This window comes from Myotis brandtii, unplaced genomic scaffold (genome assembly GCF_000412655.1).
Source record: "Myotis brandtii unplaced genomic scaffold, ASM41265v1 scaffold4, whole genome shotgun sequence".
NCBI classification, from domain to species: Eukaryota; Metazoa; Chordata; class Mammalia; order Chiroptera; family Vespertilionidae; genus Myotis; species Myotis brandtii.
Window position 1 is genome coordinate 2,325,681 of NW_005365371.1, and position 23,393 is coordinate 2,349,073.

The following is a 23,393-nucleotide window of genomic DNA, read 5'->3' on the forward strand; positions in this document are numbered from 1 at the left end:
GCCAAGAGAAGGTCAATGGGGGAAAAAAGGAAACATATGTACTACTATTTGTAATACTTTAAATAAAATTTAAAAAAACACAACTGGTGCAAGTTACATGTACAAATGTTTATGAATAAAGTATGAGAAATGAGTATAAAATAAGGAGAGAAGTGACTTTTACCTTTCTTTAGCATAAATGTATAAAAGTGTACAAAATAACCATCCAAACAGTGTCATGCTGGGACTCGATAGCATTTCTTTGCTTTTTTGTCAAGTGAAATAATGGAATGGAGAGGCTGGAAAACAGAGAAGAGTAGAAAGAGAAACCTCTTTGGTTCATGGGAAAGAAAGTTGAGTGAGGAATGATTTCCAGAGCTAAGGCTGACATAGCAGGCAGCTCCGAGACAAACTACAAAGGCTTTGACACCACGTTGGCCTGAAGACAAAGAACAAGTCCCGATGTGGATTCCACTGTCACTGAAGTGCCAACATACAGTTGGAGTTGGAATAAAATGGACACACAAGGAAAGTGCCAGAGGCTAAGGAGTAAGGAGAGAGCCAACCTGTCAGGGATGTGCAGGGGATGGATACAGTCATGGCTCTGCCCCCCCATCAGCCCAGTGGCCTCAGAAAAACCGCCCCACCTCCTTGTGCCAAAGCCTTTGTCCGACCTTAGACGTGATTGCCCCTTAGAAATTTAACCGAAAAGAATCATCTACTTTACAAGTAGCAATGTCAATTGTTTAAATAAGGGTTATATTTGATAGTTGTAAAGACATTTTTAAAGGTATAAATCTAACGTTTCAATCTTTAAAAGTTAAGCAGAAAGCTTCAACTGACTTTGGCAAAAAGTGCTGTTACAGAAATTCAGATCACATGATGAAGGCCTTGCAGCCACTGAGAACATATCTGAATTAGGTTGAGGTTTTCTGAGAAATGAATTAACTTCTATAAAGGTTGAATCTTCAAGAAATAAAGTTGAGAAGTGTCAAAAATGCCATCCCAATGAACATAGAAGTGTTTTTGCCAATGTATTTTTTTCATTAATGCTGGTTTGTTTATTTGTTTGTTTGTTTGTTTTTAAAAAGGTGAAACCATTACATTCTTCTAAGTTCTGGCAAATAATATGCCTCACTTTCTAATCTAGAATGGTCTAAAAATTCTCACCTGGGCAGTTGCTAGGACTTTAGGAAAGAAAGCCTTGTCAAGGTCAGGCTAAATTTCACATAATTCTGGGAATTGTAGGTGTAATACAGGGAGCAACTTAATCAAATTCCTTTGCCCAAACACTTTCACCACACCATTACTCTTCTTTGATTTTGAAGAGCATCTGGGTCCATAATTGTAAACAAGCAAAAAACAAACAACCAAACTTCAAAATTACAAAATAGAAAACACAGCTACCAATTTCTACTTTTTAAAAACAATCACCATTTCTTGGTCCTTTCACCTTCCTACATAATCATCACAAAACATTGCCCAGGAGCCATAGTGAGGCCAGCAAGTGTAATGTTGAGACTTAGCTGATGCCTCCATCGCCCACTTCACAAGCCCACGGAGCTATGCATAGTGTGGACTGGGTTCTATTTCAACCAAAGTATTGCCCTCTTCTAAGAATAATCTCCTGATACATTCTTCTTTCTACATAGCACCACAGTGACCGCAGAGGTGAAATTCTAGGAATTCAGAAAGCAACAGAAGGAGTAGTGGCCTCCCATGGCCATGTGTAGGCTTTAAAACTGCAAATGCCTAAAAATATCCCTGTAAATCAGATAGGGCCCAATACTCTTAGCCACTCAGCAGCTCCAGCTCCAGATCTGTAGGCAGCCTCTACACAGAAGCTCTTTCCACTGAAACTCAACTTTTCCTCAGGACGAGGTGACAGGGAAAAGAGACCAGTGCGGGAGTGTTGTGATCTGAGTCACCCAGCCTGGGGCCTCAGACCGGAAGAGAGGCAGAGAGGTGACCCCACCCCTCCCATAGCTCCCCACTGAATGTTAGCCCCGCTTCCAAGTAGATGACAGGGATCTCCCCGCACACCACACTCCCTCCCAGCCTTTACCCTGTCAGTTTCCATGGCCCCGCTCCTTTGTCTTCACCATCCCAGGCTCTAGCACAGTGGTTCTCAACCTTCTGGCCCTTTAAATACAGTTCCTCATGTTGTGACCCAACCATAAAATTATTTTCGTTGCTACTTCATAACTGTAATGTTGCTACTGTGATGAATCGTAATGTAAATATCTGATATGCAGGATGGTCTTAGGCGACCCCTGTGAAAGGGTCGTTCGACCGCCAAAGGGGTCTCGACCCACAGGTTGAGAACCGCTGCTCTAGAAGCAAGCTTTAATTCCTTGTGCAATCTTGAACAAGTTGGTAGTGCTTATAAGACTTGTCTTAAAAAGGATTCTTGGAAGGCAGGAAGGGGGAGTTACTGTTTACTAGACGGAGTGTTTCTGTTTTTATAAGACAGTGAGTTGAGATACATGGTGGAGGTGGTGGCACAACAATATGAATGTACTTAATACCACTGCACTGTACACTTAAAAAGGGTAAAATGCTACATTTTATGTTCTCTGTACTACATCACAATTAAAAATATGGGGGGGAGGGGGGGAAGGATTCTGAATGTACATCTGGGATCCAAGGGAAAGGGTCCATCAGCAATATCTGGGCATGGAAGGTAGAAATATTGGCAAGTGCAACCCAGACATCTAGATTGTCAAAAACAAACCAACAAAATGAAATCATAATAAACACCTGATTGAGTTCTGCCTGGATTTTCCCAGCCTGCAGCGTTGGTTCCTCGAAGGAGGAGGGAAAGTAATTTCCTAGAGTCCCAAGGCCTTCGGAGGTGAGGTAGCATTGTCTCCGGAAGGGTGAAGGAGGAGGAAAGAGATTAGGGCACTCATGAAATCTTACGTTCTCCATGAGGCCTTCTCCTATTTCTCAGAAGAGTCGATTCTTCCCTTTCCCTGCGTGTTTGAACACGGAGGTGCCCCAGAAATCCTCCAAGATCCCTACTCTATGTACTTCTGTACTTGGCTTCTGCACTTTCACCAACACAGTCAGATCAACGGCCTTTGGGCTTAACCTTGTGTGTGATGATGTGCTGATGCTAGTGTGTCTCGGACCATGAACTCGCTGAGAATAGCTCTCTGGACTGAGCACCCGCAATCAGATTCTACATAAAGCCCCTGTTCATGATTCCTGAGAATAGAAAGCAGGAGGGGACATGAGCCAGAGGAAGCTTCTGATGAGCTGAGGCTGGGGGCTGGGTAGGGGCGGGCAGTGAGGAGCAGAGTCTGAGTCTCCTCTAGGGTCTCAATTGTTGGGTTCCCGCACACAATTCACCCTCGCCCAGTTAGGAGTGGGACCCAGGACACTCATCCACCCTGGTCCTGGCCCCAGATTAGCACTGACCTGCAGGAGGGGATCAGAAGAGACCGCATCCATCTGAAAAAGCTGAAGTTGGAGGCTGATCCTACAGGGAAGACATAGACATGAATATTGCTGAAGGCTCTCGATATGCATCTAGAATCCCAGTTTTAATAAAATATATATCCCCTGACACACATGCACAATTAGTATAATTTTTTCCCTTTTTCAGCCTAACCAAACTATATATATATATAATGCTAATTAACCGGGATGCTGTAACGGGTCAACCCGGACAGGAGGAGGTTGCGCGCACAGCGTCTGGGGCAGGGCGGCAGGGGCCTCCATACGCCTGCACTGGGGGAGGGCCTGATCAGCAGTGGCCGCAGCTGCTTCAAGGGCCGGAGAGGGAGGCAGGGCCAGACTGGCAACTCGAGGTGGGCAGCATCGTGCAATTTCAAATCGTGCGCTGGGCTGCTAGTATTCATTATAATATTCCCTGACAGCAGCCTGCTAAGGACTTCATACCCATATGTAGTTTCCAAAAATTTATTTCTAAATTTCAAATTCTCAAGAAAGAAACTGAATAAAGTGCTATAGAGAAAAAAAGCAGACAACTTGCTAACTTCAGTCCTATGAATTTAAAAAATTTTGATATTTTTTTTCTTAGATTCAAACTATGTGTTAAATATGTGCTATAAAATCCCCTACTAGACCATACGCCCTTTGAGAATAGGAAGCACGTCTTCTCCATCTTGTAACACTCCCCACACCCACAGGAGTTGGCATCCAGGAACTTTTCCACGGGTGTTAAGTGAATCCAATTGCTCACAGTGTAGAAATGTTAGAGCTGAAGTTTGAAGTGAGATTCTTGTTGATACTGACTAAATATACTGATATCAGACACACTAATTAGAATAGGGCTAATCAGTTTTTTTAAAATATATTTTTATTGATTTCAGAGAGGAAGGGAGAGGAAGAGATAGAAACATCAATGATGAGCGAGAATCATTGATAGTTGCCTCCTGCATGCCCCCTACTTAGTATCGAGCCTGCAACCCAGGCATGCACCCTGACCAGGAATGGATCTGTGACCTCCTGGGTCATAGGTTGACACTCAACCACTGAGCAATACCAGCTGGGCCTAATCAACTTTTTAAAAAACAAAAAAAAACCTCATCCCTTCTTTCACTGGGTTTTTTTTTTAAATCTCATATAACGAATTACATATAACTTTAGGAAATCAAATGTCATTTTATAAAATGTTCTTCTAAATTATATATATTTGCATTAATATCTACAATTGCAAGCAGAAAGTTTCTAACATATTCTGATGTTGTTAGGAGGAAGCAAATAAACAAACACTTTATCAACTGACCTTCCTAATTTGTGATCATTTGGAGTCTAAGTTATCTAAATTTTAGATGGAGACTGGCCTGAAATTTTATTTCATACCTTCCTGTGAATAGATTTCTGGGAATGATTTGAATTTCTTACGATCAAACTAACTCGTAAGAAATTTAGAAGCAAACACTGATGTAATCACTGTGTTAATTAAAATATATTCTGTCCCTTAAATTAGTTGTTATAAGGACCTCTTGTTAGCATGACTTTTCTAAAGCATTGTTATTGTTTCTTAAACACCCTCACAGACAAACCCACAAATAATGTTTAATCAGGGAACTCTGGCCCAGTCAAGTTGACACAAAAAATTAACCATCACAAGGAGGCTTCGCAGAGGAGGGTGGCTTTTGAAGGATCCTGAACTGACAGACCTGGGTTTTCATCACAGGTCACCCTGAGGGCCTTAGCAGGGCATGTCTTCACTCTGGGATTTACTGCTCTCCCTTCTACTCCACCATCTTTACCAAAAGTCCTCGAAAGCATTATTCTTAATGTGCATGTGACTTCAAGTGTATGAAGTACATTTCTTTCAAAAATATACATCAAATTATTCTAATTCTGAAGAATTTTTTCTTCAGTTTGCCTGGATTGCTGTGGTTCATTTAGTTAGGACTTAGAACTAATTGCTTTATTTTAAATTGGGGTATCATAGAATTTTGTTGAAAAGGGCTCTCAAATGTATTTTTTTAAAATAGTTTTATTGTTGAGACATAACTGTAATCACCATAGAGTATTGATTATACTTTCTTACTATTATATTCTTGATGCTCTGACATTTGGAGCCTTGATCCTAGAGATAGCAAAGAACTCCCCTGTGAACACCCCTTTGATATACAAATCAACCAAACCAGAATCCTCACCCCCAAATTCTCACACAAAGAGCCAATACACCCCTGCCCTAAATCATGCTAGAGCCACATACCAGGCAACTAGAGACCACCCCTATATACTCTTTTTTGTCTGGTTTCTTCCACACAGCATAATTATATGAGTTTCATCCATGTTATTATATGTTCCTTTTATTACTATTCCATTGTAGAAGTACATTGGCTAGTTCATACAGCAGGTGTATGTTTAACTTTTAATAACCTGCCAAACTGTTTTACAAAGTGATTGTATTATTTTATTTCCACCAGTAGTATACGGTAGTTCTAGTTGCTCCACTTCCTTGCCAACACTTGGCATGATCAGTATTTTTAATTTTAACCCCTCCTTAGGTGTGTAGTAGTATAATATTGTGGTTTTCATTTGTATTTCCTAATCACTAATAATGTTGAGCATCTTTTCATATGCTTAAGAGTTTCCATATAAGTATTTTATTTTATTGTTTTTTAGAGAGGGAGGTAGGGAAGGAGGGAGGGAGGGAGCGAGGGAGGGGGGAGAGAGAGAGAGAGAGAGAGAGAGAGAGAGAGAGAGAGAAACATCAATGGGAGAAAGATACAATGATAGGTTGCCTCTCGTACATGCCCTGACTGGCGATTGAACCCACAGCCTAGATATGTGCCCTGACTAGGAATCGAACCCATGACCTTCTGGTGCATGGGATGATACTCCAACCAACTGAGCCACACATGCCAGGGTTCATATAAATATTTTAGAGTCTGCTTGCTAACTTCCACAAAAAAGGGCAGCAGAGATTTTTATTGGGATTATGTCGAATCTGTAGAGCAATTTGGGGAGAATTAATGTCTTAAGAATATTGAATCTTCCAATTCATGGACTTAGTATATGTCTTCATTTATTTCTTTAATTTCCTCTTTCCTCTCTTCTCAGAAATGTTTTTGTTTTCCTCTTCTAGTCTGTAAATATGGCGAATTACATAGAATAATTCAGAATGTTAAACCAACCTTGAATTCCTGAGATAAACCTATTTGGTTATGATGTGTTATCCTTTTTATATTTTTTTATTCAGCTTGGTAAAACTTTGTTACAAATTTTTGTATCTATGGTCATGTGGGATATTGGTGTGTAGTTCTCCAAAAAGTTTGCATAGAATTTATATTCTTTCTTCCTTAAATGTTTGATAGGTTTCATTAGTGAAGCCATCTGAGTTTTCTTTGTGGGAAGGTTTTAATGACAAGTTTAACTTCTTTACTAGATGACTTAAATAGCCTTATCTTTCTTCTAGAATGAACCCTGATAGTTTGTCTCTTTCAAGGAATTTTCCCAATCCATCTAAGTTGTCATATATATTGGCATAAAGCTGTTTAAAAATATTTATTTATTTTCCTTTTAATATCTATAGATTTTCTAGTAATGTCATCTCCCTCACTCCTGATACTGGTCATTTTTTACCTTCTCTCCTTGTATTATGATCACTCTGGCTAAAAGTTTGTCATCTGTATACATGATATCACATAACCAGTTTCTTGTTTTATTGGCATTCTCTACTTTTTTCTACTTTATATATTATTGATTTCTACTTTTATCTTCATTGCTTCTTTGTTTCTCTTATTTGGGTTTAATTTGCTCTTCTTTCTCTAGTTTTCTTAAGTTGGAAGTGGGGGGTCATTGATTTAAGACCTTTCTTCTTTTCTAATATGAACATTTGATGCTATAAACTTCCTTCTAAGTACCGAATTAGCTGCAATCCACAATTTTGATGTTATATTTTCATTTTCATTCAGTTTCAAATATTTTGTAATTTTACTTATTATTTCTTCTTTGAACCCTGAGTTATTTCATTTCTTTACTTGATTTAGCATTGTTTAGTGTTCTTAGTCATTTAGTGTTCTTTAGTTTCTAAATATTTGGGGATTTCCCAATACTAGATATCTTTCTGGTATTTATTTCTAATTTACTTCTCCTTTGGTCAGAGAACATACTTTGTTCTTGAATTTACTTGAATACCTTTAAATATATCGAGACTTTTTATGTCTTAAAAATATGGTAAATATTTCATTTATATTTTAAAAGAATATATATTCTTCTGTTAGGTGGAATGGTCTATAAATCTTAGTTTGTCTAGGTTTGTAGATAATGTTATTCAAGTCTTCTAATGTCTTACCAATATTAAGCCTACTTGTTTTATCAATTATTGAGAGAGGTATTGAAACCTCTTATTTTAATTATGAATTTTTCTATTTCTTGTTACAGTTATACCAGGTTTTACTTCATATATTTCAAAGCTCTATTTTTAAGTGCATAAAGATTAAGATTTTTTATGTCCTCTTCATGATTTTTTTACTTTATCTTCATGAAATAATCCTTTATTCCTGGTAACATGCTTTTCTCTAAAATCTATTTTGCCTGATAGTAATATATAGTCACTCCAGCTTTGTTTTGATTCACATTATCGTATCTTTTTATTTTTAACTTATTTTGTGTCTTTATATTTAAAGTAGGTTTCTTATAGGTAGCATATAGTTGTATCATGCATTTTTATTCAATCTGACAACCTCAGTGTTTAGACCACTTTATTGAGAGTGTTTAGACCATTTATTCTTAGTGTGATTATTGATTGATATGGCTAGGCTTATATAAACTGCTTTGTTATTTGCTTTTTGTTTGTCTCATATGCCCTTTATTATCTTTTCTTCTTTTTCTGCTTTCTTTTGATTTGAGCATTTTAAAATTCAATTTTACCTCCTTTATTGGCTTACTAGCTGTAACTCTTTGTTATTTTTTAATGGTTGCTTTAGAGTTTGTAGTACACATTTTTAACTTATCACAGTCTACCTCTAAGTGATATTATAGTACTTCACATATAGTATCAGAAAGTTAAAACAGTATATTTCCATTTCTTCCCTCCTGGCCCTTGTGCTATTGTTATCATCCATTTTTACTTCTACATGTCATATTTTTTTATTTATCATTTATGTGCATGTCATATTTCCCCCCTAAACTATAAGCTACTTAAAAATGGGATTCATATCTGTCAGTGTTGGCATTTAATTGGTGCTCAAAACACATTTCTTCAATGGATGCTAAAAGAGAAAGAGGAAGGTGGTGGCAAAATGGCTCTGCTGCTTACCAAGGTGAAGCCCGGGACTGGCCCGACCAATGTAGAAATACACAATGGCAGCAACACACATGTTGATCAAAGCATAGACCCACTGGATCACAAACATGATGACAAGAGACCCAACGGCCTGTGGAAACAGTAGGAAAGGCAAGTCACCTAATGGTTTATCACATTGTAGGCAAACCACAAGGCTAGTCCCTCTCATCAACCTTTGATCACTATAAAAGTCTGCTTACTTGAAGTTCACTCATAATTTTTTAAAAAAAACTCATTTAAGCAGATATTTGAGAAGATACCTTCTGAAAGTACCCTCTAATCAAAACTATCAATAAATAGTTATTCTTTCCTAGTTCACTGTCCTATTCCTCCCTAGAAGAAACAAAGTGAAATTATGCTAATTTGGTATACCTAGAAATTTAGTGACCAAGAGGTTATCAGAGATGATTATTTTACAAGTAACCCACTGATTAAAATCAATGCTGCACTAAATGTAATCTTGCCATTTGTAGTCTTGCCTAAATTCTAATATAACAGGTAGTTAAATGACATTGCTCCTGGTTAAGATTCTCCTCTTTCCTTCCCACAGCCCCAACCCTGAGATCACACATGTCTCCAATTCTCCTTGAATTATGTCACAAGGACAACTGAGATAAAAATGAAGCTACTCACCCCCAACAGGGAGACCCAGGGGTTGCACATGCGAGCGTAGAAAGAAGTAGTTCTGCTCTGGATATCTTGTTCCTGGAGCCTAGACTTTAGGAAGAAATCTAAAAAATAAATGAGCCAAATCCTTATTACCAATCTGTTACCAAATCCTCTTATATTTTTATGAACAAATACTTATAAGCTCATCTTCTCAACCTAAAAGACAACTTCCACTCACTTCAACCATTGACTTTCTTGTGTTCTTAGTCAACTCATTCTCCTACTCTCTGATGTAACAAGTTTACAATCTCTCCTCTCAAAGGAGAGCTTTCATATCCTCTCATCACCAAATCTACCAACCCACTTGCACCTGAACCTTCTCTTCTGCCTTCACTCCTTGTCCAGTGGATGAACAGTCCCGGCTCCTGTGTAAGGCCCATCCTCTGCTTATGCTCTGCTTGAGGATTTTGCTTTTGCATCCTTGATTTTTCCATCCTATACTGAACCATTACCGTCTATAATAATAAAAGCATAATATGCTAATTAGACCGGCTGTCTTCCAGATGGGGCTGCGAGGGGGAGTCCCGGGTGCCAGAGGGAAGCCGGTGCCAGCAGCTGGGGCAAGGAAGGCCTACTCTTGCACGAATTTAAATATAAATACCTCTAGTTAAACATAAATAACCTACACTGCAATTTCTCCCACTTAAGCAAATACCTTTGGTCAACCCCTAGTTACTGCCCTATTCCTTTGTCTTCCTTATAGCAAAACTCCTCAAAAGAATTGCCTATACATTATTTACCTCCCATTATTTCCTCAACCCACTCGTAAGATTGTAAGATTCCACTAAAACTACTCTTCCTAAGTTGCCAATGACTTGATCTTTTCAAATTCAATGGTCAATTCCCATTACAGTGTATATTTGTTTGTTTGTTTATGTACCTTCCCCTACTAGAACGCAAGCTCAATGATAGCAGAGACCCATGTCTATTCAGCATGTTCTCCGGCACCTTGAACAGTGCTTAGAATGTAGTAAATGTTCCATTCATGTGGTTAAATGAATGAGCAAACCATCCTAGCCCCCAGAGAAATCTTTATTCTCTCAACATCTGTCTTCCTTCATCATATGTTGCCAATTATTATATTTATCTTTTATATGTGAGGGCAAGAATTGTGTCTCTTATATCTCTAAAGGCCAAAACTAGACATTTAGAAGTTCATGTATAGGAAGTGCTCAAAAAAATGTCTCCCTATTAATTGTGGATTGAAATAAACTCTGCCAAGCATTATGATTGATTTTAATTGATGGCTCTGCTACTTTTTAAAAAAAGAAAAAATACTGTTATACTTCCATTAATTAAATTGTATAACTTTAACATGTTCAATGCATGATTCATTTTTTTCAGCCATTGGCTTAGTGAAATACAGTTGCCCTCTTGGTTACTAAGAAGGAACACTATTGGTTAACGACTTAGATTTTTGCCTCTCTGAGATTTGCCAAATGTTAAGCTCACCTTTTCATACTTGATCTTGATCTTGCACAATATCAATTACATTGTACCTAAGGGAATTGTGTGTGTGTGTGTGTGTGTGTGTGTGTGTGTGTGTGTGTGTGTGCACGGTTTCTGAGAAGCTCAGGAGAAAGTAGTTAGGAAGGGGTGTGTCTTGCAGGCAAGGACAACACATCAGCAATGTGAGGGAGAATTCATGCAAGGATGCTCAATGACTTTGAATAGGTCTCACAGCACAGGCAAACAATATGGTTCAAAATCCTTCCAAATAACTAAAGGAATTTTTTTCTCTTATTAAGGATTTTGCTGGAAGAAACAAGCCTTGTGGATTATTGGTGGAAGGGGACATTTTTCACATTAGAAATTCTAGAGCAGTGGTTCTCAACCTTCTGGCCCTTTAAATACAGTTCCTCATATTGTGACCCAACCATAAAATTATTTTTGTTGCTACTTCATAACTGTAATGTTGCTACTGTTATGAATCATAATGTAAATATCTTATATGCAGGATGGTCTTAGGCGACCCCTGTGAAAGGGTCGTTTGACCGACAAAGGGGTCGCGACCCACAGGTTGAGAACTGCTGTTCTAGAGTAATGACCAGAAAGGCAACTTAACTTTTCAAGTTTTAGTTTCAAAACAAACAAACAAACAAAACCATGCATCAGGCACATTAAATATATCAAATATAGCCCTGACCGGTTTGGCTCAGTGGATAGAGCATCGGCCTGCAGACTGAAGGGTCCCAGGTTCAATTCCAGTCAAGGGCATGTACCTTGGTTGTGGGCACATCCCCAGTAGGGGGTGTGCAGGAAGCAGCTGAATCAATGTTTCTCTCTCATTGATGTTTCTAGCTCTCTATTCCTCTCCTTCTCCCTTCCTCTCTATAAAAAAAAAATCAATAAAATATATTTTTTTAAAAAGATATCAAATATAAAAAGCATAGTAAAAATAATATTAAAGTGTCTTTTAAAATATAATGGTATGTCTAACAAATTCAATGTTCACAAAATCCATGCAGATATAAACACACTAAACATGAAGGGTGAAAACAATTATGTTAATTTTTAAAATCATGAATTTATAGACATTAGGAATCTAAATATTAAACTATCTCTGTAAATGCACCTCATGTCTTTCTCAGAATACATAAGCACAGGCCTAGTCAGCATGTACAAACTGAGAATGTGCACAGATGCCGTCCACAATGATCCTGTTTCTAGTCCAGGTGGCCTTTTATCATGATAATGCAATTCTTTTAACTGCTTTCCAAATGCAGTACATTTCAGTTATTTCTAACTTGATTATGCAATTCCCCCAAATAGATTTACTAAGCCAGGGCAATTAAACAGGTTTATATTCCTTGTTACATCTTTCTAAAAAATTTTTTTATTGATTTTTAGAGAGGAAGGGAGAGAGAGAGAGAGGAACATTGATTAGTTGCCTCCCACACACACCCAAACTGGGGATCAAACCCACAACCTGGGCATGTAACCTGGCCAGGAATTGAACCTGCCACCCTTTGATGTATGGGACGACCCTCTAACTAACCAAGCCACACTGGCCAGTGGTGCTCAGTGGTTGAGTATTGAACCATGAACCAAGAGGTCACCAGTTCAATTCCCGGTCAGGGCACATGCCCTGGTTGCAGGCTTAGTCCCCAGCAAGAGGCAGATGATGGATGATGTTTCTCTCTCATCTTTCTCATCAATGTTTCTATCTCTCTATCCCTCTCCCTTCCACTCTCTCTAAAATCAAATACATATGTATATGTATAGTATATAATAAAGAGGGACTATGCTAATTGACCCTCATGCCATCACAAAGATGGTGGCACCCACAGCCACAAGATGGCTGGCAGGGGAGGGCAGTTGTGGGAGATCAGGCCAGCAGGGGAGGGCAGTTGGGGAGGACCAGACCTGCAGGGGAGGGCAGTTGGGGGTAACCAGGCCAGCAGGGGAGTGGTTAGGGGGTGACCAGGCTGGCAGGCAGAAGCAGTTAGGGGGAATCAGGCAGGCAGGCAGGTGAGCGATTGGGAGCCAGCCATCCTGGATTGTGAGAGGGATGTCCGACTGCTGGTTTACGCCCGATCCCACAGGGATCAGCAGTAGGACATCCCCCAAGGAGTCCCAGATTGGAGAGGGTGCAGGCTGGGCTGAGGGACACCCCTCCCCCAGCACACAAATTTCGTGCACCGGGCCTCTAGTGTGTGTGTGTGTGTGTGTGTGTGTGTGTGTGTGTGTGTGTGTATTAATAATACCTAATGCTGAGCTTAGATGAGACAATCTGTGTTAATTGCCTCTCTCAGTGTCAAGAACATGGGGCATGCTCAATAAATGCTGCCTATTTTTAGTTACAAACATTATTTAACACTTAAAAATAAAAGTTGGTTTGTTGAGTGGACAATAAATGAGTCTAGGAATTGATTTTTCAAATGTAAACTACATATTCATCTCTTCTGACCTCTGCTTAATATAATCTGGATTCTGACCTTCCTGTTTTTAAAAATAATATGCTTTGGAAGGTATGCTTTTATCAGTTGTGTTTGTCTGAATAATTGTTTCCTTCTGTGGCACTGTTGTTCAAATGTTTTTTATTTCCATTTAATCAGATCCTTTTTATCTCTGATGACGTCTTTAATAGTCAGTAATATTTCTCTTGCACAGCTGTTATAAATAAGGAATTTGTAGCTATATAAGGCATAAAATACAGCCCCAAGTTAATTTTGGGGGCCCATTTGCTCTCAATAGCATTTATTCAGTAGCAATTTGATTCTTGTTATTTCATGGCATCTGGTTTGTCACAGATTAGGTTCTTATGACAGTTTACACTTTCTATTCTACTGATCAATGTTTAAATTTTTTAGACAATATTTGTTCAAATGTTCATCCATTTCACCAGCTTTTACTGAGTGTTTGTTGGGTGCCATGTGTAGTGTGCTGTGTGGGAATGCTGTGATGAATACAAGGTGGAAAGACATGTTTTATGACTAAAGGAAGCTCACAGTCTAAAGGCACAGGAATGAAACTAGTATTTCTTTTCCTTAAGACAGACAGATGAGCGGAGCTGAAGACAAACGTATAAACACATGTGATCTGGATGTGTAAGACAATGTGATAATTATTTATACTTCCTGTATGAATCAAATGTTATGCTTGCACAGCAGGGGGACCAGGTAATCCTTCTCAGAGGGCATAAAAATGGGTCTGAAAAGTCAGATGGATTTTAAACACGAAGTCAGAGTTTTCCAGATGGAGAAGGGGGAGGTGAAGCAATTTGAGGAGGCAGAACAGCATACACCAAGGCAGGAAGGAATGAAGAACATGACGTGTTTAGGGCACTAGTCTGGGTGGATCCACAAGTAAGTGCATGAGTTGTCATGAGGAAAGTGGCCAGGAAGGTAGGTCCGGATTATAAAGAACCTTGAAGATCACACCAAGGATCTTGGACTGTCTATGGAAGGCATTAGATTCTGGTGAAGGTTTTTAACTAAGAGACACAAGATGAGAGTTTTATTTCAGAAACATCATTCAGTGGACAATAATGAGAAGGAGAAGCAGGATGTGGGGAAATCTGGGGGCAGGAGACTGATTGGGAGACTTAACAAGAGCCTGGGTGCTAGATGATGAGGGTCTACAAGGCAAAGCAGCAAGGACGGAGGAGAGGGAGTGGTCAGTAGCTATGATATTTCTCAACTGGGCGACTGGGTAGCAACCACTGCAGCGATTAAACATGGCAAGCTGGCTGTAAGTCTCTTCTGAAAACCCAGTGAGAAGACAGAAAAGGAATTAAATAGGTATAAATCCACAGACACAAGGAGAATGAGAGAGGAAAGATAAAAACAGGTCTTAGAAGATGAAAAGGTGACAGAGGAGCAGTAACAGACTGGGCCGAGCAGAGGGGACGAACTCTAGAGCCTGAGGGGAGGTGCTGGTAAGAAGCAGCCCAATGCACCCCTCAGACTCCAGCGAAGTTCAGGACCAGGAAGTATCATGTCCCTGGGAAGAGGTAAGGTGCAGGGGGTTAGTTGTAAAACTACTTATGAAACAGTTGGGCCCTAGCTGGTTTTGCTCAGCGGTTAGAGTGTGAGCCTGCAGACTGAAGGGTTGCCGGTTTGATTCCAGTCAAGGGCATGTACCTCGGTTGTAGGCTTGATCCCTGGCCCTCTTCCAGGTGGGGCATGTGCAAGGAGGCAGCCAACTGAGCAGGAGGCAACCAATCAATGTGTCTCTCTCACATCCATGTTTCTCTCTATCTCTCCCCCTCCCTTCCATTCTCTCTAAAAAATCAATGGGAAAAATATCCTCAGGTGAGGATTAACAACAACAACAAAAAGAAACAGGTGGACACGGAGGCCCTCTGCCCAGTGGTAACAACTCCTTCTTTGCCCGATCCCCTTCCCAGGGGGGATTTCCTCCAAAGAAATCAAACCACAGAGTGCCTACACTCAGGACACCAGGCACAGCAAAGAATAGGGAAATTGGGCTAGAAACTGGGGAATTAAATGAAAGCTTATATCCTAAACAGTGGGGCGCCCCCAACTCCCTTACCTTACCTTGCTCCCTGATTGCAAGCAGCCATCAGGGTGACCCTCAGGCAAGAGATTAAGTGACTCTTCTGCGGAGGAACTGAGGAGCCCCAGAGGAACCCTTTAGGCCAGTGGTTCTCAACCTTACCTGCACATTAGAACCACCTGGGAATCTTCTTAAAATCCTGATTTCTGGGCCTCATCCTCCGGAAATTCTGTTTCTTTGTTACTAATGTTGTGGCCCCACCCCATAACAAAGAAACAGAATTTCCGGAGGATGAGGCCCAGAAATCAGGATTTTAAAAAGATTCCCAGGTGATTCAAATGTGCAGCCAAGGTTGAGAACCACTGCTCTAGAAGATAGTTACAGGTGAGTCCTCTGTGAAGAAGCCAGTTTATTCCCTAATCATCCTACAGCGAGGTTCCCAAGGAACAAGCTCTGCCCAGTGTGCTTTTTAGGGCTTCACTTCTAAGTATGAGCAGAGATAAGAAGATCAACAGACATGTTAGTGAAGCGTCTAATAAGAGAGAGAGAGAGATCAAGCTAAAGAGAAAAGGATCTAACACAGGACAGACAGTAAAAGGAGCAGAAAAGACTTTAAAGGAAGAATAAGTACTATTACCAGAAAGATAAGATAAACCATTTTTACCCATGAAATAAGAATAAAATGATGCTCATTTTTTTTTAAGGGACAAGGACGAATTAGGTTACACCCAAGAGCTCTTGGAAATTGAAAACAGGACAATTGTGGCATAGCCCAAATGTTGCCACCCAATCTACTCTTCTTCCTTAGGAAAATAACTACACAATGTCATGTGAAGCAGCAATATGACCAGACAAAAAGACATTTCCCAGACTCCCCTCTGAGAATAGCTGGGAGGGCTACCGAATCAAGCTCAGGGCTATGCAGCCAGGGACAACACTCACAATTATATGTCAGAGCAGCCCAATGGAGCCATCACTGCTGCAGGCCCCAAGGTCTAGACAGCGCAGCCTGCCTGCCCATGGACCCTGAAAGCCCTGGATGCTGGAAGCAGGACTGTAGGCCTCCTGCAGCTACCATCTGCTTCCAGAGAGTTCCTCAAAGTCCCCATTTCTTTGGGTTTCCAGTTCCCATTATAAGGAGGGCTTATCCGGTTAGCAGAGTTTGGGTCTTGTGCCTGAACTCTGGCTGCAGGAGAGGTTGGAAAACTGACATCTGACATTTTGTTTTGAGTGTGAAAGGCTTGCTTTGCCTCCCACCAAGACTCATAACATTGGAAATTCTTCAAACATAGGGAGGTCACTCAGTGTTGGGGAGGCAAAAAAAACAAACAAAAAAACAACAACAGCAAAAGTCTACTATAATATTGTATCAAAGAAATCTCTTCTATCCTGGATCCAAGACAGCAGCCTGCAGCAGGCCTAGGACAGACAGCCTAGAGTGGAACAGTCAGTCAGTCCAAGCAGAACAGTAGAGCAGCCGTGGGCCAGAGGAGAAAACAGATGGATATGACAGATTTCTGAAGAATTCGAGCATTTGGAAAACAACATGGAGAGGCATTTGACATATCTGCCAGAGCATTTAGAGAATAATTGATGACCCCCCCCCAAAAAAGCAAATTTTAAAAATGCAATTATTAACTCCAGGAAACAGAAAATGTTGGACAAAAAAGGACATGTAATCATAGTAGAATATATGGCTCAGAGGTAAGCAATATTTACTTATTTATGATAATATGAATACTAGATATTAAGCTAATCAAAACAGTGATATAATTACACGGGGACATTGAATGAGACATCAGAGGGGTATACATGAGTTAAATCTTCATTTACCATAACGGGAAGTCAAAAGATGATATCTGAAACTGACATAGCAGGAAGTAGTAATAGCCCTGACTCAAAAAGTATACATTCTCTCTCAGAATTCCTCCGGCTCTGTAAGCCTCTCCTTGAGAGTCTCTCTCGGGGTCTCTGTGGTTGAGCAACATCCTATACACCAAAAAGGTGGTGGGTTTGATTCCCAGTCAGGGCACATACCTAGGTTGTGGGTTCAATCCCCAGTTGGGGCGCATACAGGAGGCAACCGATGGATGTTCCTCTCTCTCTCTCTCTCTCTCTCTCTCTCTCTTTCTCTCTCTCTCCCTCTCTCTCAAATCAATAAAAAACATATCCTCCCATGAGGATTTTCTAAAACTAGCAACACAAATATATTATTTAGCAACATTAAGGTTAACAGAAGAAGCACCTTTTTGCTTGGAAGTGGGATTTTTTGGGGGTGAGACCAGGGGATGGAGAAGGATAAAGGGGACAGTACAGAAGAGAGGAAACTATTTTTTATTATATGACTTTAAACTCCACTTGGCTTATTAAACTACATGATTTTTAAAACTTTAATAACGTTCCTACCTCACACCGATATGGAGGTAAGGAAGAGAAAGTAGGTGTGTGGGAGAATGTAAAGCATTTATTCTTAGACATCTCCTTCTATGTCCCAGGGGTTTGCTCCTCTCTGCCCGCTGGGCTATACAGATCTCAGGGGCAGGGCAATGGGAAGGGAAGCATTCGGCTTCAAATCCAGGCACACCCGGGTGCCACGTCCAGCTGTGCAAAGTATCAGCGCTGAGACTCCTCTGTGACTCACAGGGCCTCAGGGTCTTCCTTGGTGAAATGGGAAATGCTAGTATCTGTTCTTACATGCAATAACACTTGTCAGGCACCTAAAATCCGGAAGACTCAAAAAGTATACATTCTCTCTCAGAATTCCTCCGGCTCTGGAAGCCTCTCCTTGAGAGTCTCTCTCGGGGTCTCTGTGTTTGCCGATTTGAGAAAGCAAAGAAAAGCTGGGCTCCTTTTGCCACCTTCCCCATCCCCTCTTGCCCGTTTGGGGATATTTATCTTCCACAGACAAAACATACTGAGTTTTTGCCAGGCAGTTTGTCATAACACGTTTCCACTGCTCTTGGAAAAAGAAATCGGTTTCATTCACGTTGGCCTTATACTTCAGCTAATTTTTGAGTAAAATAAAAATGATATTCAATTACTAGCCAAGGCTCCCACATATAGGAGTAGGTAGAAATTTCTGTCTAAAATCAACAGAGTAGAATTACAAATTCAGCTGATACTTGAAGATAACTTTTAAAATAAATATAAAATACAATTCACAAAGACTTTAAAGTGAGCTGGCTAAAGAGGGTTATGATAACCGGGTAGGTGAGGCAACCAGTAGTCACCCCAAATTAGGAGGCCCCAGTATGATTTCAAGGCGCTCACCTTCTCCACTTGGCCTTGGCTGGTTACTCAGCTCAGGGACAAGTTGTTCTCCACGCGCTCCCGCAGGCTGAGCCCTTTCCCTCCTGGCACCCTGCTTGTTCCAGTAGGACTCCTGCTCCGCCCAGACGGCAGTGGGCAAGCTGTCAGGGCCTTCTGCGGGGAAGGAAGTTGGCGACTTGAGGTCCAAGAGGAAGCTATCTTGCAGGGTTTGCTTGGTGGCCTTCTTGCATTTCCCCCTCAGATGCTCTGGGATCCTGTTGCTCTCTCCTGGCCTGGTCTGGCTGCTCTCAAGCTTCCTGGATAGCTGCAGGAGCTGATCCATGTCTTTGGTGAATTCTAGCAGAGTACCCTCAGAGAGGCTTCGGGCAGTGCCCTCAGAGCCATACCCGGGAGCCTTTTCCAACAGCAGGTGCTCAGAGCAGAGGAGAGCTTCCATGTCCTGCCTGTGCACTGGCTCAGGCACCTGGGGGTGGCTGCCGGGAACCATGGACAGGGAGAAGTAAGAGTAATCCACCGCGATGTATGTCAGCATGAAGTTAATGGTGACAATGGGAGCCAGAACATTCACCTGACCCACAAGGACAAAGGCCATGGTCACCAAGCTGGTCAGGCAGATGGCAGCTATGGGGGTTTTATTTGGCCCTTTCTGCAAAAACAAAAATAACATGCAGGACTATGAAATTTCAGAAGAAAATCCCATTATCTGATAGAAACACAGCTCATGAGGGCTCAGCCACTTCTCCCATGTGACCCTTGGTGTGTTCATCTACAAGCTTGGGATAACATCCAACCCATGGAATTATTGTGGGGTCAGAGCTAATGCAGCTACAATGTTGGACATGGCACTGACACACAGTCGGCTCCTAACACAACATGGGTATTAGCTGTATTAGTAACTATTAATTGGGGCATTAGTCTAGAACTTGAACTTCCCAAGTGTTTCTCCTTTTATCTTTCATTGGGTTCTAACACCAACTTTGGAAATCAAAGAGATGGAAAGTTGATTGTTTCCAGACGACAGCGGAGAAAATGACTCCAGGGGAGTGGCAGACCCTAGAAGACACAGCAGAATCATTGGCAGCTGAGGCCAACACATCTGTTATTAATGGAGGTGGGTAGGGTGACCTTCAGGACAGGAGTGGAAAATATGTGCTAACTCCATGTAATCTGTTACTCCGCAGGAGACATTCATCACAGAAACTGACATCGTTCTTGGGCCAAAAACAATAGTTACTTCGCAGTCCTCATCTTCCTTGACCTAAGAACTACATTCGACCCAGCTGGTCACTCTCTGGTCTTTGAAAGACTCTCTTCATCTCACTTCTCTTGATTCATCTCCCTCCTCACTGACCGCTCCTTCTGTCTCCACTGCGGCTCCTCCACAGCAGCCCAGGCTCCGTCCTCAGACCCCTTCTCTTGTCTCTCTACACTCCCTTCCTAGGTCATCTCAACGGGGCTCGTGGCTTTAAATGCCAGCTTTATGCTCTCAATTCTCAAATCTGAATCTCCAGCCTGAAATGTTCCCCTGAATCCAGACTTAAATATTCAACTGTCTACTCAACATTTCCAGTTGATTCCTAACAGGATTTCAAACCTAGCATGTCCAAAATCAAATTGTTGTCCCCCCCCCAATCTCCTGACGCTCAAATCTACTCCTTCTGCAGTCTTTATCTCAGCAAATGGCAATTCCATCCTTCCAGTTGCTCAGTCAAGGAAAATTCTTGATGCCTCTTCTCATTTTCTCATTCTCCATCAACAAATATTATAAATATTTACCCTCAGGATTTACACAGGATCTAACCACTGCTCTTCCCTCCTTTACTGATAGCACTCTGGAATGTGAAGGGCAGGGATATAATCCACTTCCGGTTCCAACCTGGAAACCTCCCACGGGTTTCTCCAGGTGTGTTCCCCTTATTGAGGGCTGGGATAGATGACCTTGGAAGTCACAGGATGAAGATGGCAAGGTCATCATCAGCCTGAGTCTCTGAGGACAGAGCTCCTGTTGACTTGAAATACCTTCCCTAGTACTTCAGAGTAAAATTCTAAAAAAAAGGAAAAAGAGTAAAAATATACTTTTATTGTTTTTAAGAATTATGTTTTTGGTACACCTACAATTGTTTAGCATATTCTAACAATAAAACTACTAAGAATAAAGTAAATCATCAGAAACTAAAAAAAAAACTTAAAAGGAGAGTCTTAGGTGTGCTGACGGACATACTAGTGGTCCAGGTCAGGACTTTGATAAGGTGGGTTGTAAAGAGACAAAATAGTCGAACTTCTGTTCACCAAAAGTCACCATAAGACAAGCCATGGAATAGGGAAAGATATTTGTGAAACCTACAGAAGTTGGAAAAAGTAGTTGTACTGAAATAAATAATACAATAATTAATAAATAATAATACAAGAATAAACTCTGTTTTGCAGACTCATAACTGTAAACCTATTTTTGCCCACCTCGTGTAACTGACAAAGGGTCAGTCAGAATACTCCAAAACTATCCTCACAAAATAATTAGAAAGAGACAGACAACCCAGTAAAAAAAAAAAAAAAAAAGCGAAAGAATGTCCATTAAACATATTAAAGATGCCCAATCTCATTATGTAATCAGGAAAATGCAAATTAAAACCATAGTGAGATACCATTAAACACGCACGAGATTGGCAAAAATTGTCTGATAATATCAAGAACATAGAGAAACTGAATCAATTAAGGTTTGTCTGATAATAGCAGGAACACAGAGAAGCGGGAATGCTACTAATGGACAACTCCCTTGGAAGAAGACGTTGGTGTTCTCTCGTGAGGGAAAGCACACACGCTTCCAGCTTAGCCATTGCGCTAACGAGCGTGTGGTCTGGAAGGCCTCCGCCTGTGTGCCTGTGCCAGTACAAGGATGTTCACTCCCTGTCTGTAATGGTCCCAACTGAAATGACCTCAATGTCCATCAATAGCAGAACGGATAAACGGTAGCAAATGAGGAAATGCTATATAGGGATGAAAATAAACAAACTGCTATGATGAGCCAAAAAGTGGATGAATCTCAAAAACATAATGTGGAGTGAAAGAAGCATGCCACATTAATATAAAGTTAAAAAACAGATAAAATTAAATTATTTTTGTTTGGTGATGTGTATGGAGTAAACCAGGAGCTGGCAAACTATGACCCCTGGGCCAGATCTGGCCCCCATCTGTTTATGCATGCCCAAGAGCTAAGAATGGTTTTAGAGTTTTAAACATCTGAGGGAGGGAGGAGATCAAAAGAAGAGTAATATTTTGTGATGCATGAAAATTACATGAAATTCAAATTTCAGTGTCCCATCAATGAAGTTTTATTGAAATACAGCCTCTCCCCATTGGTATTATTTGTGCTAACTTTTGAGCTACAATGACAAAACTGAGTTGTGACAGAGATCGCAGGGCCTGAAAAACCTAAAATATTTAGTATTTGCACTTTCCAGAAAAACTTTGTCAACTTCTGGGCAAAACTACAAAGAAAGTAAAGAATATTATTATCACAGAAGGCAGGACAGTAGCTTCCCCAGAGAGAGGTTCAGGGCTCGGACCAGGGTGAGGTGTGGAGGGTGGGTGTCTGGAGGCTGGCAGTGTTCTTGGGTGGAGGCTACAGAGATGTTCACGCCATAGTTAGTCTTAAACTGTTCGTATTGGGTTTATGACTTTTTCTGTATATTGTATAAATCTCAAAAATTTTATTTTTTAAATTCTTTATTAGTTAAGGTATTACAAATTTGTCCTTATCCCCCCCATTAACCCCCACACCCCACTCATGTTCTCATCCCCCTGTTGTACATGTCCATTGGTTTGGCTTATATGCATGCATACAAATCCTTTGGTTGATCTCTTCCCCTTACACCCTCCCTCCCCTACTTTCCCTCTGGGGAGTGATAGCCTGATCGCTGTTTCTCTGTCTTTGGATCTGTCCCTGTTTATCAGTCTATGTTGTTCTCTATAATCCACAAATGAGTGAGATCATGTGGTATTTATCTTTCTCTGACTGGCTTATTTCATTTAGCATAATGCTCTCCAGTTCCATCCATGCTGTATTGTATAAATCTCAAAAATTTTAAAACGTTTCTTCTCTTCACCATAAAAAAAGTGCCAATAAAATTTAATCATATGTAAAGAAGCTTTGAAAAATGACAAATTAGAGAAAATATCTGTAATGTATATCACAAGAATTAATCTCCTTAGCAAAGAACAAGCTTCTAGCAATTAGGAAGAAAAAGAGCAACAATCACTGCAATATGAAAAGATGTTCAACCTCATTCATAATAAGAATAATACAAACAACAAGTGTCCTAAGATGCCATTTCTCACTACTCAACTGGCAAAAATTCACATCTGACAATGAACTGAGGACAGGTTCATTACTGATAACTGTGATGCCTGGTGCAAGAGTGCAAATGGCAGTCCACACACCGTATATCTAAATATTTATCATTATAAACCAAGCTATCAAACTGTTAGATCACATTTGTCCTAGCCTTTTCTTGACAAATACACCTTCAGGACGATGGGGAAGGTTGGTTTAGAATTCCCACACTCCTGAGTTCCTAACTGGAGGGGGGCCATGCACAGCCTCCAGCTCACAGCCCATGAGCCTGGATGTGGGCTGGGGGACATATGGGCAGGCAATTCCAAGGCAGGCAGTACAGAACCTGGACCCTTGGCCTCATGAACTTCTTACCCTAAAGACCAGAACACAGTCCTATAA

General features: G+C 40.7%; 1 protein-coding gene across 1 annotated transcript in view; it reads right to left on the reverse strand.

Moving 5' to 3' along the window:
• The window catches only part of SLC12A8 (solute carrier family 12, member 8), a 139,089-nt gene that overhangs the window by 962 nt on the left and 114,734 nt on the right, over window positions 1-23,393 (reverse strand). Inside the window, exons 9-12 of the mRNA XM_005873126.2 lie at window positions 18,662-19,307; window positions 9,395-9,492; window positions 8,735-8,852; window positions 3,403-3,463 (exon numbers count right to left, since the gene is read on the reverse strand). Of these exons, the coding sequence (XP_005873188.1) occupies window positions 3,403-3,463; window positions 8,735-8,852; window positions 9,395-9,492; window positions 18,662-19,307 (923 nt within the window). The remainder of the gene's footprint in view (window positions 1-3,402; window positions 3,464-8,734; window positions 8,853-9,394; window positions 9,493-18,661; window positions 19,308-23,393) is intronic.